The sequence below is a fragment of the Macrobrachium rosenbergii genome, chromosome 44 (genome assembly GCF_040412425.1).
Source record: "Macrobrachium rosenbergii isolate ZJJX-2024 chromosome 44, ASM4041242v1, whole genome shotgun sequence".
Lineage (NCBI taxonomy): Eukaryota > Metazoa > Arthropoda > Malacostraca > Decapoda > Palaemonidae > Macrobrachium > Macrobrachium rosenbergii.
The window spans coordinates 36,303,070-36,320,569 of NC_089784.1; the positions used below are offsets into that span (position 1 = coordinate 36,303,070).

The 17,500-nt window shown below is 35.2% G+C and overlaps 1 protein-coding gene across 4 annotated transcripts in view; it reads right to left on the minus strand.

Moving 5' to 3' along the window:
• The window catches only part of RhoGAP68F (Rho GTPase activating protein at 68F), a 321,213-nt gene that overhangs the window by 213,406 nt on the left and 90,307 nt on the right, over positions 1–17,500 (minus strand). Inside the window, exon 1 of one of the 4 annotated variants that reach the window (XM_067088351.1) lies at positions 6,176–6,194. The exons of the other annotated variants lie outside the window; for them this stretch is intronic. Coding sequence (XP_066944452.1) covers positions 6,176–6,179 — 4 coding nt within the window. The 5' untranslated portion in view covers positions 6,180–6,194. Of the gene's footprint in view, positions 1–6,175; positions 6,195–17,500 lie in introns of those variants that run through there. 4 annotated transcript variants of the gene reach the window in all.

Below are 17,500 nucleotides of genomic sequence, written 5' to 3' on the forward strand. Positions count from 1 at the left end.
ATTTACTCGACTCACCTGAAATCACAAACATTTCTTCTACACCACTTCAACTAAATTAATACATGAACATTCCATCCAATCCATCACGAGAATTTCTAAACTTCCCGATAAAGGATATAATTTTTCGATAACGCTTTGGTTAGTGCCATGTGAATGTTAGCTCATACTGTATAATAATTATAATAATGTTTTTTCTTCATTTTAGTCTGTCTCGTTCTACAGAATCTTTCTTATGAACCACAAAATATTCCATACACAGACATGTTTCCCTGCCCAGCGTTCGACTCTCTGACCGGCCAATGAAGAATTAGAGGAATTTATTTCTGGTGATAGAAATTAATTTCTCGTCACAATGTGGTTCGGATTCCACAATAAGCTGTACAGTAGGTCCCGTTGCTAGGTAACCAGTTGGTTCTTAGCCAAGTAAAATAAATCGAATCCTTCGGGCCAGCCCTAGGAGAGCTGTTTATCAACTCAGTGGTCTGGTTAAACTAAGATATACTTAACTTTTTTCTCTCTTTAAACCCAGAAGTGTTCAAGGTCGGCAAAAGTTCATTTACAAAATAAAAAAGATGTTTGTGAAACACAAGTCACCTGGTGGAAGCAAATTCCTATTTGACCTTTGAACTCTAAAGGTGTCCTTGATCTTGACCTCACTTGAGCACTGGCTTCATCAGTGCTAAATGTAAAATGTCAAGTCTATCTCTAATATTCCAAAAGATATGATCAAAGTTAAAATACAATTCTACTTAACCTCAGACTTGCAGGTATGACCTTGACCTTGATTTGACTATGCAAATCGACTTAATTTGTGGAATACACATACCAAATACGAGATCTCTTTCTCGTATAGTCATTACCACGGTTAAATTCCTATTGGCTCTTCACTTCTAACAATGACTCTGACCCTTGGGCCTACCACACAAAATGCTGAATCCTCATCGCTGGCATAAGACATTAATGAATACTTTATTTCTAATGTATTAAAATTATTTAAGCTTCAAATCCTAGCGGACAGGTTGACATACAGCGGGCCACACATGCCGACAAATCAGTTACTATATGATCCCCCCTAAATGATATAAACCGGGGTCATAAAAGTAAAAATTAACCTACTTACATTCACGGCATTAGAAAAACTATAATGTTTTAAACTAGTAAATGCAACCTAAATAATATCGGTCCGCCATAATGGGTATAGACACTGCGAGTAATTAATTACGTCAAAATTGATAAAAATAAAGGATTATTGTCAGGTTAACATACAACTTATACATTCATCAAAGTACCGGTACGCTAACATGGAATTAGCAAATCTAACATAGCCAATTAATGTAATGAGGAAATCTCACAAACCCAATAAACATTGGGTAGCTTTTCTAGGTTCTATAAAAGTTCTACAACTTTTATAAGCGTTCAATAGATTCAGTATGACCAATAAAAGTATTATAGCTGTCAAAAGCCTTACAGTTGTTTCATAGTAAAGCAGGATTATAAAATGCCCCGAATGTAACATGTAACATACATACTTCACCCCAACCCCCTTCTCTCTCTCTCTCTCTCTCTCTCTCTCTCTCTCTCTCTCTCTCTCTCTCTCTCTAAGCTGGGCGGTGCACCACTCAACCACGGCGCCCACGTTGGCTGATTTCAGTATCTAAATGTGGGTGGTGGGGCACTACATCCCTATACCATATTATTATTATCATTACTATTATTATTATTAATTATTACCTAAAATGTGAAAACCTGATACGGGACAAGCTATAAGACCATCATGTATCTTGTTAAGCAAGCCCTAAAGGAACGGAATAATGACAGCTAAGAAAACAGAGCAAAACAAAAGTAGCTTCTTGCCAAGAGCTAGAAAACAACGCCATGCCAAGCAAGCTCCTGGAGTACCGCGACCATATTATGTGAAGGAGAAACGCCAAGCAAAAAATAAGAGTCCGAATTCTAATCAAAATAAAAATAACAGTCAAGTGAAGAGGAAAATACATGTGAAATAAATGAAAACAATAAACAAAGCCAAACAAATCGGAATGTATTGACTGGTACTGCGAAACGGAAGTAGGGAATCAGTTGCGGGAACAAAACCACCGCCATAACAAGTCAGCAGACTTGGTGAATCGATACCAATTTGTCAGCGCTGACATTACAAAGAGACCGTTGTCGTGTACAGAGCCTCCCATCTGTGGATGGTATGGCTGGCTGCATCAGTGAAAGTAAAGGTTTTTCGTTGGAATATTTGTATGTCTCCTTGGGAACTTAATGAGAGAAGACAAAACCAAATAACTAATATATTATATATGTATATATATGTAAGTGTGTGTATATATACTGTGTATACATATATACATATATACATATATACATGTGTATATATATATATCACACATTACCACAGGTGAAAAATACGAGACAGGGTGTAGGTCTGACCGGTTTCGACTTTATTTCCAAGCCATTCGTCAATGGCTTGAAATAGTCGAAACCGGTCAGGACCCACACCCCGCTCTCTTACTTTTCACCTGTGGTAATGTGTGATAAATGCATCACGTACAAAAATGATTATAATCATATATGTGTATATATGTATATATATATATATATATATATATATATATATATATATATATATATATATATATATATATATATATATATATATATATAAATGTATATATATATAAATGTACATATATACATAGAAGGTTCATGATGAGATTTTGATTGAGAAACTTCAAAAGATGCAAAAGGCTGACGAGCGAACAACGGTATAGGTTCTGATATGAAAGACGAATGTGTGGATCAAGAGCCTCTTACCAACGCCAAGCAAAATGTTTGAAAGTCAAGAGGAAAAAAGCTGTAAGTGGATACCTGGGCCTAGAAAGATCTAATGACAATACCGATAGAGAAGTAATAGCAGAGGGTGCTGAGGATGTATGGAACAAAAGATAAGTTGCTGATCATTTTTAGAAGTTCTGAGATGAAAACAGAGCAAGTGTTGGAATTGGAGGACGAGAAAATAACCCGTTTAATGACCATGACTTTGGTGTCCCTTCATGAAAGGAATGATGCGGGAAGTCAGAGAAATGGAAATATGGCATAAGTAAAACGCTACGGATTAGAAAAGAAAATAATTAGTAAATGGAGTATGGGATGGTTGATTATCGTAGGAAATACAACAATGCAGAGAAACTGTAGAAACCAGGGAAGTTTGGATGTATCCCTAAACGAAGAAAGTTACAAGTAAATGTTAGCAATGAATCTTCATATGGATGGTGGAAGAATGGATGCAAAAGATTTGTATTGGTATTTAGAAGTAAATACAAAGGATGAGGGTAGGCTGAGAGAAAAGTGAGTGGCACAAAAAGTTGAGGCAAGGTAGCAGGTGTGTGCTGAAGACTGGGAGTAGATCTTATGGATCTGTGGAAGGTAGTAAAGTGTTAACGGAATGCCAAGCAAACTCTCCTATATAGGAGAGAAGTGTGTATATTGACTGCGAATGAAAGAGAAAAGGTTGAATCTATTGAGAAAAACTGTTTGCATAAGTGCTGCAAAAAGAACCGAAAAGGTGAGAAACAAGGAAAAACTTAAAAGTAGTAAAAAGGTCAGCAGTGGTGAAAGAATGGATCAGATTATTTAGACACGGTTTGGTTATGTTGAAAGAATAAAGAACAACGGGTTGGTAAAATGAGTGTGTTACTATGGAAGCATATCGAAGGAGGGGAAGATGAACACCCAGTGCCAAAAATATTGGTCAAGTCGAACTTTTTCAAACAGGAAGTAGTAGGGGTTCGATGTGCTGCTGATGCTGCTTCACTTTTTGCATGTGAAACAGCTAATTTTCTGGAATTTTCGGCTCCTCCACTTTTCAGAAAATAAAATATACAAGTGGTGGTGACCATCGTTTTTTCTCTCTCTGAAATCACGTTCTCTAAGGAGTAATGGCTTAATGCATGCGCATGTGTATGTGTATGTGTATGCGTGTGTTTGTATGGGATGAGTCAACAATAACATCAGATAAGGAAGAAAGTTAGCGTTGGGCAGAACATTTTTGTGAGGTCTTGTGAATAAGATATGAAGGGAATTATACGATTGAAAACTCAGCTGATGAAGACCTGATTGCACTTATGAATGATTTTACAATTGTAAAGAGGAAATGGTAAACTCCAGGTTATGATGGAAACACTGCTGAGATGAACTGAAACTGAAATGAAACACCGTATATCAACTAGACTGTTTTTCACAATATGGAACGAGGAAAGAAAGCCTGATGATTGGGAATTAGAAGTCTTAACACAGATACCTAAGATGGTGACTTGACTGAATGTGGTAACTATAGAGGAATTGCACTTACGTCAGCTGTGATGAAAATATTCAATATGCTCAATCTAAACAAGCAGGGAAAATATTCATAAAAAGCTTGGAGGAGAACAATCTTGTCTCAGAAAAGGAATGAGTTGCAAGGAACATATACTTCTGTTAAGGCATACCTAGCAGCAGTGGACGGAATTGAAAAAATCTCTTTCTGAAGGCTTTTTTTGTTTACAAGGAGGCATCTGACAGAGTCCAGAGATCAATATTATGGAGTAGATGCGACCTTACTATTGAGAGAGTCTTCTCAAATAAAATAGCATTAAACAATCGGGTGATGTGGAGAATGTTATCTTTATTTGCTATTCTCATAGACTTTGTAATTGAAAATGTTGTCGAAAATGGAATAGAAGGTTTACATTGGAGTAACAACAGAAACTTAACAGACTTAGAATCTGCAGATGGCAAAATTTTAATCAATTAAGCACCACAAGATTGAAAAACCTTGCTTACTGGTGAGATGGAACGCAAAATAATCTAAGAAAATCAAGACTAACGACAACAGAGCACGCACAAAGGGATGAAATAACATTTACGGAGAGAAAAGATTAATGAGGATGAATCTTTCAAGTATTTAGGAACAAAGCTATCCCGTGCTGGTTCTCTTGAGCTGGAATTTAGTGAAAGACTAAAATAAGCAAATCAAAGAAGGGGTAGGCTGATACAAAAGGAAAATTATACTTATCTCTACTGTGATCTCCAGTACTATACTGACATGAATCAGGGTATGACAATGAAACTGTAACTAAAAGATCTTGCCGCTTTGGCAATAAAACTTTAAGAAGAATATTAGGAGCCAGATGTCAGGAAGGAAATTTCTGGGATGCCGTATGTTGATCAGAAGAGTTGAAAGACTCACCTAGGAGAAGGGAGACTGAAGGGAGTGGAGATTTGTGAAACACAAAGCACAGAAAGATATGTGTGGTAGAATTTTAGAGGCCCTTTGCCTTAGGCAACGTTGGAGGCGATGATGGCAAATACGTACAAAAATATACTTAAATACATACACACATACATAAATATATATATATATATATATATATATATATATATATATATATATATATATATATATATATATATATATATATATATAATATATATACAAATAATAAAAAAATATATAATTTACTATCAGATTCACTATGCCTTCAGGATAACTTACATCCGGTGCAGAAATAGGTATAAGTTATTCTCAATTATAATGATTTCAATACTGAACGATATTTGTGGCAGATATTTGTGAATATCAAAATTATGCGTGTATAAACATCAATAATAATTATATAATATATATACAGTATATAATATACATATGTATACATTATACAAGAATATATATATATACGTATATAAACAAAAGGACCTCATTCAAACTGGATGGTATCAAATGGAGTATTTATTCAGAAAAAGTTACAAGCTTTCTTGGACAAACAGTCCACATTATCAAGTGTCCAAGAAAGCTTGTAACTTTTTCTGAATAAATACTCCATTTCATACCATCCAGTTTGAATGTAGGTCCTAAAATAATTCTACTAATGCACAAATTATATATAAGTATATATATATATGTATATAAAATATTTATATATGTATATATAAGTATACATATATATAAATATATTATACATATATAGTGTATATATTTACATATGCTTTTTGTATACAGTCTATATACATATACCTTACAAGAATATACACATAAAGGTATGTGCATATCTTTCAATTACACTTCATTTTCAAAGTCCGCTTTAATTAGACGAGGGTAAAATACATTTCTACAGATAACTGAAGCACTTACCCATGTGAACATTAGAGTATTATCAGTAACCACGTATTATTCACAGAAGAAATCACATACCTGTCAAAAAAGAAAAAAAAGGAAAATTAAGGTAAATACATGAACATAAAATGAATTAAAAATTTTATGTAAAATGCAGTCACATGAATACAGAAAACAACAGCATTCGAAGCTAAAGACCCCCAACGTATTGAAAGCCTTCAAGTTAACGAGGGCTGAGTCAAAACAGGAAAGTGAGAACTCATATACAAATAAACTTGATGCACATCGGCAGCATGAAAAACCAAACAGATGATTATAAACTAACATTCAATGAGCTTTTAAAGTAAATAAAATATCATTTAGAGGAGAGTAAAGAGACAATTAGTGTTGAGCAAAAGAAAAAATATACAGAGGTGTTTGTCCATACACAGTATACACACACGTACATATATACATACGTATATATATATATATATATATATATATATATATATATATATATATATATAATATATACATATATATATAAATATATATTACACATATAAATATATACATGTATCTATTTATATGTATAAATATATACATATATATAATTTTCAAGCCTTCATCAATCATTTTATTTGTTTTTATATATACATACATACATGCATATATACATATATAAATGCGCGTGTGTGTATATATAATAAATAAATACATACATACATACATATATATATATACATATATATATATATATATATATATATATACACAGTATATATATATATATATATATATATATATACAGTATATATATATATATATATATATATATATATATATATATATATATATATATATATATAAATTTTTCAGAGTAAGAGAGCTTAAACAAAGTTTTTATACACACTCGATGCATTTATGTTAAGTAAGCCCAAGATGAGCCCGAGACGATAAACTAGAGGTTACTTAAAGAAAAAGTTTGAGTATATAGCATACCTCCGCCAATGCTGCTCAAGATCGGATGAGCAGAACTTGATGAAGCTCGACAGGTATGTTTTCCAAGTAAAATTCTTTAAAGGATTAACTCCTGGGAGAAGTTTCTCTCTTAACATCATCAGCTTGAGAAGGTCCTCTAATGATCATATTTAACCAGTTTCATTAAAACGTGTTGGCTCCTTTTAAAATATCCCTCATTTTAAGATCTCCCCTCATTTTAAGATCTCCCTCATTATAAGATCTCCTTCCATTTTAAGATATCCCTCATTTTAAGATCTACCTCTATCAAAGACATTCACAGACAGACAATCACAGGTGTAAGCATAACCTCCTCAATCTTTTAAACAGACATGGTAAAAGCAGTAGTATTCATAATAAAAATGTGCACCACACAGCTGGCACTGTAAAATTGTTCACAGTTCAATAGTTAACTGGTGATTGTGGCAGTCGCTGCAGTTCTGTTTCTCTCTGACGCAACCTTTGATAAAATAATGATCAAACGCAGCAATGCAAGAACACAAAATTCCCTTGAGACTTCCCCAGAGCGAAGGTGGATGTAGTGCCTGTCGGAAACAAATAAACAGCTATGCGTCAGGTTAATGGAGGGTAAATAATACTTGCCCGAGGGAAACTCCCCAAGAGTTCATTAAATTACCTTATATAACATCTCCTGCAGCAAGGAAAATAAGATAAGCTAATTAGAGGCGTGATTCCAGAGAGCGAACCCTAAGTCGGGAATGAACATTACCTGTCGTAACACAAAGTATTATTATTATTATTATTATTATTATTATTATTATTATTATTATTATTATTATTATTATTATTATTATTAACCAGATGAGACCATTTGTACACTGTGCAAAAGCTTCACTTAATACTTCAGCCATAATAGCGCCAATATTATTCGTTGTCATTATTATTTCTAATAAAGTATCTTATTATTGCTACATTACTTTTAGATATGAGGCTAGTGACGTCCTCATGGGAGATGTATCTCCTCTCTTAATTCGATGAAATAAATTTTGGAATTTAATTATACAGCGGTAAAAACATGGTAAAGGTTTACCAGAGTTGTGTCAAGAGGCGGCTATCCATTTTTTGCTTCGGAAGAACTGACCCAAAAGGATGTTACCCATCGATTCTAAGCCCCACAACTTTTTCCACGTGCGGAGGGCTTAAAGAGAAGTAGTGGCTGTCATCTGTACCAGGCTTACTTCATTCCTTAAGATCTATATATTTTACATATTTCTTTTGAAATATACTGATCACGTTCATACAGTCCCATGCTAATATTTGTATTCATATCAAAACTCTCTTTTACAAAACTAGAATCCATTATATTTCTTTCCAACTTACTAGAATAAAATTATTTTTAGTGCTCACATAACGGCATAATTATCTCTAACATGAACAAAAATTGCTCTTTAAACCTGTGAATATCCCAAATATTTTTTGTGCACTTACGTTCCCTTCTCTAGCGATTTACCAGTTTACTAATACAGAAAATCATATAAATTACAAGGGATTTGATATCCACATTCTTTGGTGCTGTCAAGGAAGTTCTCCGTGAGTGCTTACTTCATTGCATTATTGTTCTTAAATACCAAACTAACGCAAGATTTAATCTCATCGGAAATGACTTTAAAGTTATTACCATATAGCAATTAAAGTAAGTTTTTTTTAATGTCATCTAATGCAATAGGATATCATAATTCCTTACCTATAATCCAAATTCCAATGGCTTCATCCTCAACAAATTAAAGGCTACAGTACATTCCAGCAACGCCCACAACAACACTGTAAGCGTGTATATTTTCATTTCCACTCCACATACATATTACGTCGCCAATATATCTAAATCATTGTACATCTCTTGGAATAATGTTGCTAAAATGTTATGCTCTCCAAAATTCTGTTTACGGGTTACTTAGAAAAGTAATGTGGGATTCCCAAGGCCAGCCCTACATTCTGATTCTCAGAGTAACATTTCTCGTTGAGCTCAAATGTGCCACCTTTTACACCAAGTTTAATCATCCTTAATTAGGAATTAACAGAGAATGGAACATCAAGCTGTTTGTTATAAACGCCATCACACAGCAAAATCAATGAGTGAAAAAGTATTTTGGAACGATACTACATTGAAACTCATTATACATATATATACATATATATGTTATATAAATGTGTGTATATATATATATATATACAAACAAACTAGTCACTTTTACTGAACAGCAAAAAACCAAGATGCGTTTACTTTCCGAAGCAGTTTTCAACCCAACACAAAAAGCGTTCTCACACATTATACATATAGTATATATGTGTATGTGTATGTATATATGTATGTGTGTGTATATATATATATATATATATATATATATATATATATATATATATATATATATATATAGAGAGAGAGAGAGAGAGAGAGAGAGAGAGAGAGAGAGAGAGAGAGAGAGAATGATACTTATATTTATAATTCTTAGTGGTTACACCAGCAATGACATGATTGCACCCGCCGAGGACTATTAAGTAGTTATTCCAAAATTTCTACTGAACGAACAAAAATAAATAATGCTGTACGTAGCATAAAATTCAACGAAAACCGCCCTAACATGAAACAAATGGCTCCGGGGCCTTGACAATATCCATTTGACAGTTTTAGTATTGGAGAGACAGTGTTAGGATACATCGAACAGTTATTTTCTAATGAGTTGACAAATCATTTATCTTCCAACGAGTGTGCTTAATAGATCGGTCAAAAAGCAAAATTTCATGGCAAGTGGATTTAGCTCGCATCTGCAAAAAAATAAATAAATAAATAAATAAATAAATAAAAAATAAAAAAAAGCATAGTCCTTGTGCTTTCCCATCCTTAGCTACGCCATACCATTCTTATTCTCTAACTAATCGTTATTCCTTTCCACTTCTCCTCTTTATTGTTTCCATTTTATCTACCTCCTTTTCTTTCCAGTGACTACTGTCAAACTAGAATGCTACAAATGGAAAAAATACACATGTTGACAGCAACGATCATAACAGTAAGTTTTTCATTCCAAATGAAAAACAATAGATCTGAAATACTTTTACACATTTGGAGCTCTGTAGTGAATAACCGCCATACAATGAAGTCAAGTCTGAAATAACAAATACAAGATTACAGTGTACTGGGCTGAGTTCACTGCAGACAGTTTGCATGCACTAGTCTCAAAAAAGTCTGCAAATGGCCAATACACAGTCTGTCCTACTTCTGAATTCATATTTCAAAGCTCCACGCACCAGTATGATAGGCACTGTTGCGTTTTTGTGCATATACTCAGGCAGTTTGTTTATTTATTCTTTGTCATTCCCTCCGTTTTGATTTGCGCTCTTTTTACGCGTGCATTCCAGTCGACTAAAAAAACAAACGTTACTCTTGATTGGACGTTACGCCAACTGACCCTATTTCAAGGTGAGTGTTGCTCTTGGATGATTGTCACTCCCGAACTCCCATTGTTCTTAGACGAACGTCACTCACGAGAGAATGTTATACGAGAATAAAACGTTACATTAGGACGAACATTATTCACGAAGAAAATGTTACTCCCAACCAATTGTTCACCGCCCTATATAAAAGATGGATTGATGTTATTACGATTACACCACACCCTATTACTGTGGTTAGGAATTGCGAAGAATTTTTCAAAGGCCCAAATAAAACTAATTTCAAATAGAATATTCTCTCTCTCTCTCTCTCTCTCTCTCTCTCTCTCTCTCTCTCTCTCTCTTTTATGAAAAGTTATCTCCGAGCGGCCAATGAAGAATTAGAGCAATTTATTTCTGGTGATAGAAATTCTTTTCTCGTCATAATAAGGTTCGGATTCCACAATAAGCTGTAGGTCCCGTTGCTAGGTAACCAGTTGGTTCTTAGCCACGTAAAATTATTCTAATCCTTCGGGCCAGCCCTAGGAGAGCTGTTAACCAGCTCAGTGGTCTGGTTAAACTAAGATATACTTAACTTAATGAAAAGTTATAAGGAAACCATGCATCGGCATAATAATCTCTAAAATCCCCAACCCATAGGATTCGATATTACAGAGAGGGAGAGAGAATGATTTCTGTTTTGAACCAGAGAGAAAACATACATACATAAAGAATTAGATATTACGAGAGAGAGAGAGAGAGAGAGAGAGAGAGAGAGAGAGAGAGAGAGAGAGAGAGAGAGATAAAAATACAACGGCACTGTCTTCATAAATCAAAACACAACAGCCGTCGTAAAGCGCTTTTATTGACGAAGGCAGAAAAGACGAAAGCGAAGCCAGGGTCACGTACGTGGAAACCGAACTGCTACTTGCAAAACCAAGAGAAGATAAATTGCTGCATTATTGTATTGTTACAAAGAACAATCACTGATCTACACAAGCCTATGTCACAAAATGAACAAAGGCAAGTAAAAATGAACCTGAAAGCTAAAACGTTGTTTTTCCTCAAGATATGTTCATACACAAAAAAAGTAAGTACAAGAAACCTGACACCAAAAAAATTAATGACAAAAAAACTTTAGATTCTCAAAACTTACGCAGGAATGCTTCACAAATCAGTATCTGGCCATCTTCAATAAAAAAAAAAACCGAAATTTGAAATAAAAATATTCAGCAATATTATTTGCAATAAGCACAGACTTATATAAATTTATATCAACTAATCCTCCATACTTCCAAATGCCGTAAGTGAAACGTAAGACACTTAGAGACCTGAGAAATATCGCACAATAACCATGAAAATAACAAATAAAGATGATGTAACAAGCAGAAAATTTCAAAAGAAAAGGAATTACTGCTTATATCAACTGCACGTTAATTCTGGATGCCTTGTGAGCCATCAAGCGGATCCGATTTATTTACGGATTGGTTTACAGTTTTCTTGAATGATTTATTCTTCTGCAATACAGCTATTTTTATTAGATACGTCTTTCATTTCATATTATAGCATAAAAAAATTCATACAGTGAAATATTATCCAACACCATGGGGAACAACATTTACAGCACATCGTGGCCACTGGAAAAAAACAGCTAAAGTGACCCACACAAGGAGAATATAATTCAACAGTAATCAACTGTTCGAACAATATATGATATAAAAAAACACATTAAAATAATACTGATTAAAACATATCATGCACCGTAAATTATAAATTACTCAAAAAATAAATTTATTTTTCAAAAACCATGCACAACTGAAAATCGGGTAGAAACCAAATTAAATATCTCAACGATAACTATCTAGAAAGTATATAAATACCAGTGTTTATATATATAATATATATACAGTATATACATATATATATATGTACAGTATATACATAAATATATATATATATATATATATATATATATATATATATATATATATATATATATATATATATATATATATATATATATATATATATATATATATATATATATATATATATATATATATATATATATATATATATATATATATATATATATATATATATATATATATATATATATGTACATACACACACATTTATCTCATTATCTTATGCAAAACTCGTTATTACACCGGATCACTAAACACGCTTACAACAGAATAAAAAATGTCCGACAGATAGAACGGTATTTGGGAAAGATTTCCAGACCTTGGATGCAGAAGTTAAGAAACACAGTAGCAAAAATAAGCTAAGCTATGACAGATGATGTTCTTATTTACTGTACTTACAAACTTTTTTTCCTGCGTAGTTTTGCTCTCTCTCTCTCTCTCTCTCTCTCTCTGATTTTATAGAGACTGAAACTGATTTCCTCCAGCACAAGGATCCAGAAGGTACCCTGGACGTTCACACAGTAAACATAAACACAATAACCTGCTTAATTAAAATAAACCCCGTAAGTTCCTAGCTTACACATTCAAGTTACGCATCACAAAAACTAAGTCGCCCCCAGGCATACTGGTTGTAACTATTCCAGACAGCTGATATATTACTGAACTGAACCACCAAACCTGACTGCGCCCGAAGGAATCTTATTTCTTCTTAGCAAGGCAGATCACGAAAAGCGAAAATCCTCGAGACTGAAATGTTCAAAAGACAATAAAGTTCAGAGCTAAAGTGCGCAAACGCACGCTCGGGGCACAGACAGACAGACAGACAGACACACACACACACACACACACACTGGATACGCTTGCCACTACACAGCCTTGAATTCGAAATAAAGAACAAAGGAAGACACCCCAACGTCCATGCACGATGCGCTGGGGTGAGGTCCAGCTAAGCCACGGATCGAAAAGATAAGAGGCTATTGTGGCTGTCAGAAATACCTCCGATTTATAAGATTTTCCCCCCACCTAAGTCTACATGCTCTCTCAGGACTGAACGCAAAAAATTTTTATCATTTTTTTTTTTTTGCCTGTTATGCTCTTTCTCTCTCACACAAATATATGTTTGAAAACTCGTAAGCAAACGACCCCTTTAGGCCAATTACAGGTTCTGTATGTTCAATGCCTTATAAGTTGCCAGAGTGGCTGGTATCTGTACAATATCGAACAATAGTATCGAGAATAATGTTGATTTTTTTTCATAAAACTAATGGAATTAACGTAAAACTGAGTCTATCATTGTAAGCTTTCATGCACCATTATTTAGGAAATTTCCAGTGAATGATTCATTAAAAATCTTATCAAATACATCAATTTGCTTTGGCCATCACAAGTAATAATTTATTAAACTTTTCATGAAGCACTGTACATTTTCACTTACCGGGAATATTTTTGGCATGGCAATTGGGAATCAGAGTCTCAGTGATCAATAACCTTTACTAGGCGTATTTTTTAATCTAGATCACTACCCAATATTCTACCTGCAGGTATACTAAGATACCACTACTGATCAGACATTTTAGCCTATTAATTATAATATTACTGAATATTTAAATGAAAATGACAGGCTGCATCTAAAACCAACAAATGCATGTTCTTATACACATCATCACACAAGAGCATCATAGCAACGTTGAATTATTGTTTATCCTTGAATGATTTTAAAAGCATTTAGAATTTGACAAAGAGATTGACTGGGCTTTTGATATTAGCAGAAAACTCGAATGTCAACAGGTTTTTACGAACAAGGCTTTGGAAAGTGCCAAGAAAGCTTGACATCCAAGTTTAGAGAACATTTTGCATATCATAATTTGTTGGTTGTTCTTTCCCACAAACATTCGTACAAATTACCTAAACTGCTGAAGTTGCATATGTAGACGAAATAATGAAGACAGGGAGATGGAAATGGCTAGGACATGTACAGTACATCACATAACCCATGGGAGAACAATACTTAACCGTGTCAACTGGGCTCCTCTGGATATGACAAGATTTTCACAGAAGCCGTTTACTATACGTTACACAGAGTTGGAAGATGAGATTTTTATTTTTAGTAGTTAATGATATTGCAGTTGTAAATTGTACGAATGTTCACTGGCCATCAAATAGGTTACATAATTTGGTTTTTATAATTGCATCATGCTGTGCAATGAAGATCTGTAAAAAGCAATAGGTGCTTGGCACTCTGTCATTTTCATCTCAATATTGACTGTGGCTTTAGCTCTTGACTGAATCACGTGCAATTCTGACTTTATAGCATGCATTCATCCATAGCAAAAAAAAAAAGTAAAATATACGAAGTTTCTTCGGCGCAGTCGAGTTTTCTGTACAGTGTATAATGCTGTATGAAACTCTCAGCCACAGACCATGAAACCTATAGTGGCGACCCATGAAACTTTCAGCCACGGTCCGGTGGTGGCCTGTGTTGTTGGTACCTATAGTGGTGCCAGACATACGATTATGGCTAACTTTAACCCTAAATAAAATAAAAACTACTGAGGGTGGATGATCAACATACCAATTTGCAGCGCTCTAGCCTCAGTAGTTTTTAAAGATCGGGGGGCGGACAGAAAAAGTGCGGACGGACAGACAAAGCCATCTCAACAGATTTCTTTTACAGAAAACTTACAGAGGATGGCGCCTGATGTTTTTAACTGGTAATATAGTTTCTCAAAAAAGGTAGCATTTTAATAAATATTATTCACTCCAACATGTTGGGTAAAATAAATATGGTTTTCCTGCATAAACTGTAATGAACCATTCAAAGAAATTGCTCAAATTGAAAAGCACTCTCAATGAATATCAGGCATTCACACATATACTAAACCAAAAATCTTGTATAGGTAAGTCTGACACAGGTATACACTGATTTATTGTCAAGATTTATCTGCTTTTGATTCAGCATGCAAGCAGAAAAGTGGTGTCTCAGACCTCGTGGTTCTCATGATGCTTGTGACACATAAGCTCAGACCTAGTGGTGGTTCACGTGATGCTGGTGACAAATAAGCATGTGGTCAAGAGGGTGTGCTCTGGTTGCCTGCCGATCTTACTAGGTGAATACAATGTGACATCAGAGATTGGGCTGTACAGGGCTTCCACCTCCCTTTAAGGAAAGTTCTTCCTGTGGCACCACAAGGGGCATCCTTCCTTATTAGGTTTATTATGGAGGCATAATAGTCATGTTTTTCAGGATCTTGTTGTTTATAATTGGCAAGTTCTTCATAGGCTATTCCCAGTTGAACGTCATTAATTTCTATTCTGACTAATGGTCTGCCACAGGGCTTTTCTTACTCGGAATATATTTTATTGGGCACCCGAACTCAGCATTATTGACAGTTGGTAGCCACTGTGTGTCTTTTACTGGTGAAGGACCAGAAGAGAGGTTGGTGATCTGTCAAGATAGTGAAAAGGGTAATCGTGTCAGACTGTTGGATGTAAGGTGATACGTTCTTTATGGAATGTACTATATTTTTTCCTGCTGATATTAATTTCCAACTGAAGAAACCCTGGGATTTGTAGGGATTGCTTATTTGGTGGTAAGCGTGAGACTGGCCTGGGGGTTAAGGTGTGCCAGTGTCGTGGTGTCAGCAAACACTTTCTTTGTTGCTGTGAAGACATCTTGTTGGGCAAGGTGCTAAGTGAGTGTCTTGGTTTTACAACAGAGGGTGTCCTAGAGTGGGCCCAGGATTTTGGTAATGTTGGAAAGGAATCTGTGGTAGTAATTTACTATCTCTGATTGCTTTGAGGTCTTTTATATTTTCCAGGTTCAATGTCCCTTGATGGCTGACAGCTCGGAGAGTAGCAGATGTATGTCATTCTCAGAAATATGATGGCTCAGGAACTCTACACAGGAAGTAACAGTGACGCATTGAGAATAGTCCTGACGTGTTGTTGGTGCCCATCTTGGTTTCTGGAGAATAAGATCAGATCATTGGCATAGCTGATAAAGAATGGGAGGTAGCTGAGGATGTTATCCATCAGCCTCTGGGATGTAGAACCTGGATTCTGGAATACGAATGTCAAGTATATGAAAGTGCATGCTCCAAAGGGCATGATGATTGCCATTTTCTTTTGGGGGGGGGGAGTATCTTTTTAGTGGACTGGAACTTGGAAGTACTTCTTCATTAGGTCAAACCTGGTAAAGATTCTGGCCCTGTGGGCGGTGGATGTGATGTCCGCATGTTGGGAAGTCAGAAGTTCTCCCTGATGGTTTAATTATCCACAGTCTCTAAGGAGACACCATGGTCTGTTGGGATTCTGACCATGTGAAGAGCTGAGACACAGGGCTGGAGGCCTTCTAGGAAAGACCAATCCATTCCATCTCTATGAAGGCCTTTTTGGCAGTGAGTAGTTTCTGTCGTGGCAGGTGGCAGAACTTGGAGTGGAATGATTAAGAATGCCATTTTTTGCAGGTATACAGGGGTTCTGATGAAATCCTAGTCAGAAAATGTTAGGGAGCCCTGTGGAAGGTGGATGTGATGGCCATCATGTTCGTAAGTCTGCAGTGATCAGGTTCTCATGTATGGTTTAATGACTTGTATTCTCCAAAGAGATTCCATGACCTGTTAGTTTTCTGACCATGTGAAGAGGTGAGATCCAGGGCTAGAAGCCTTCTGGCAAAGGTCATCCATTCTATCTCTAGGAAGGCCTTTTTAGCAGTGAGTATTTTCTGCGGTGGCAGGTGGCTGAGCTTGGAGTGAAATGATTGAGGATGCCATGTATGGCAGGTATACAGAGGGTCTGATGAAGTTCTGGGCAGAAAATGTCAGGGAACTCTAGCAGGAGATGGTGTAGGTTGGCGGTCCCTAATGACGAGACGGATGATTGTCTAGGCCCCACAGAGGGTTGTGCCATTTGGAATGTTGATATGTCAATAAAGTGACAGGGGTTAATGTTCATAAGCAGCTTGTAGTGCCCAAGAAAATCAGTGCCAATAGATGTCACAGTGGCCATTGTTACTTAATACTTCTTT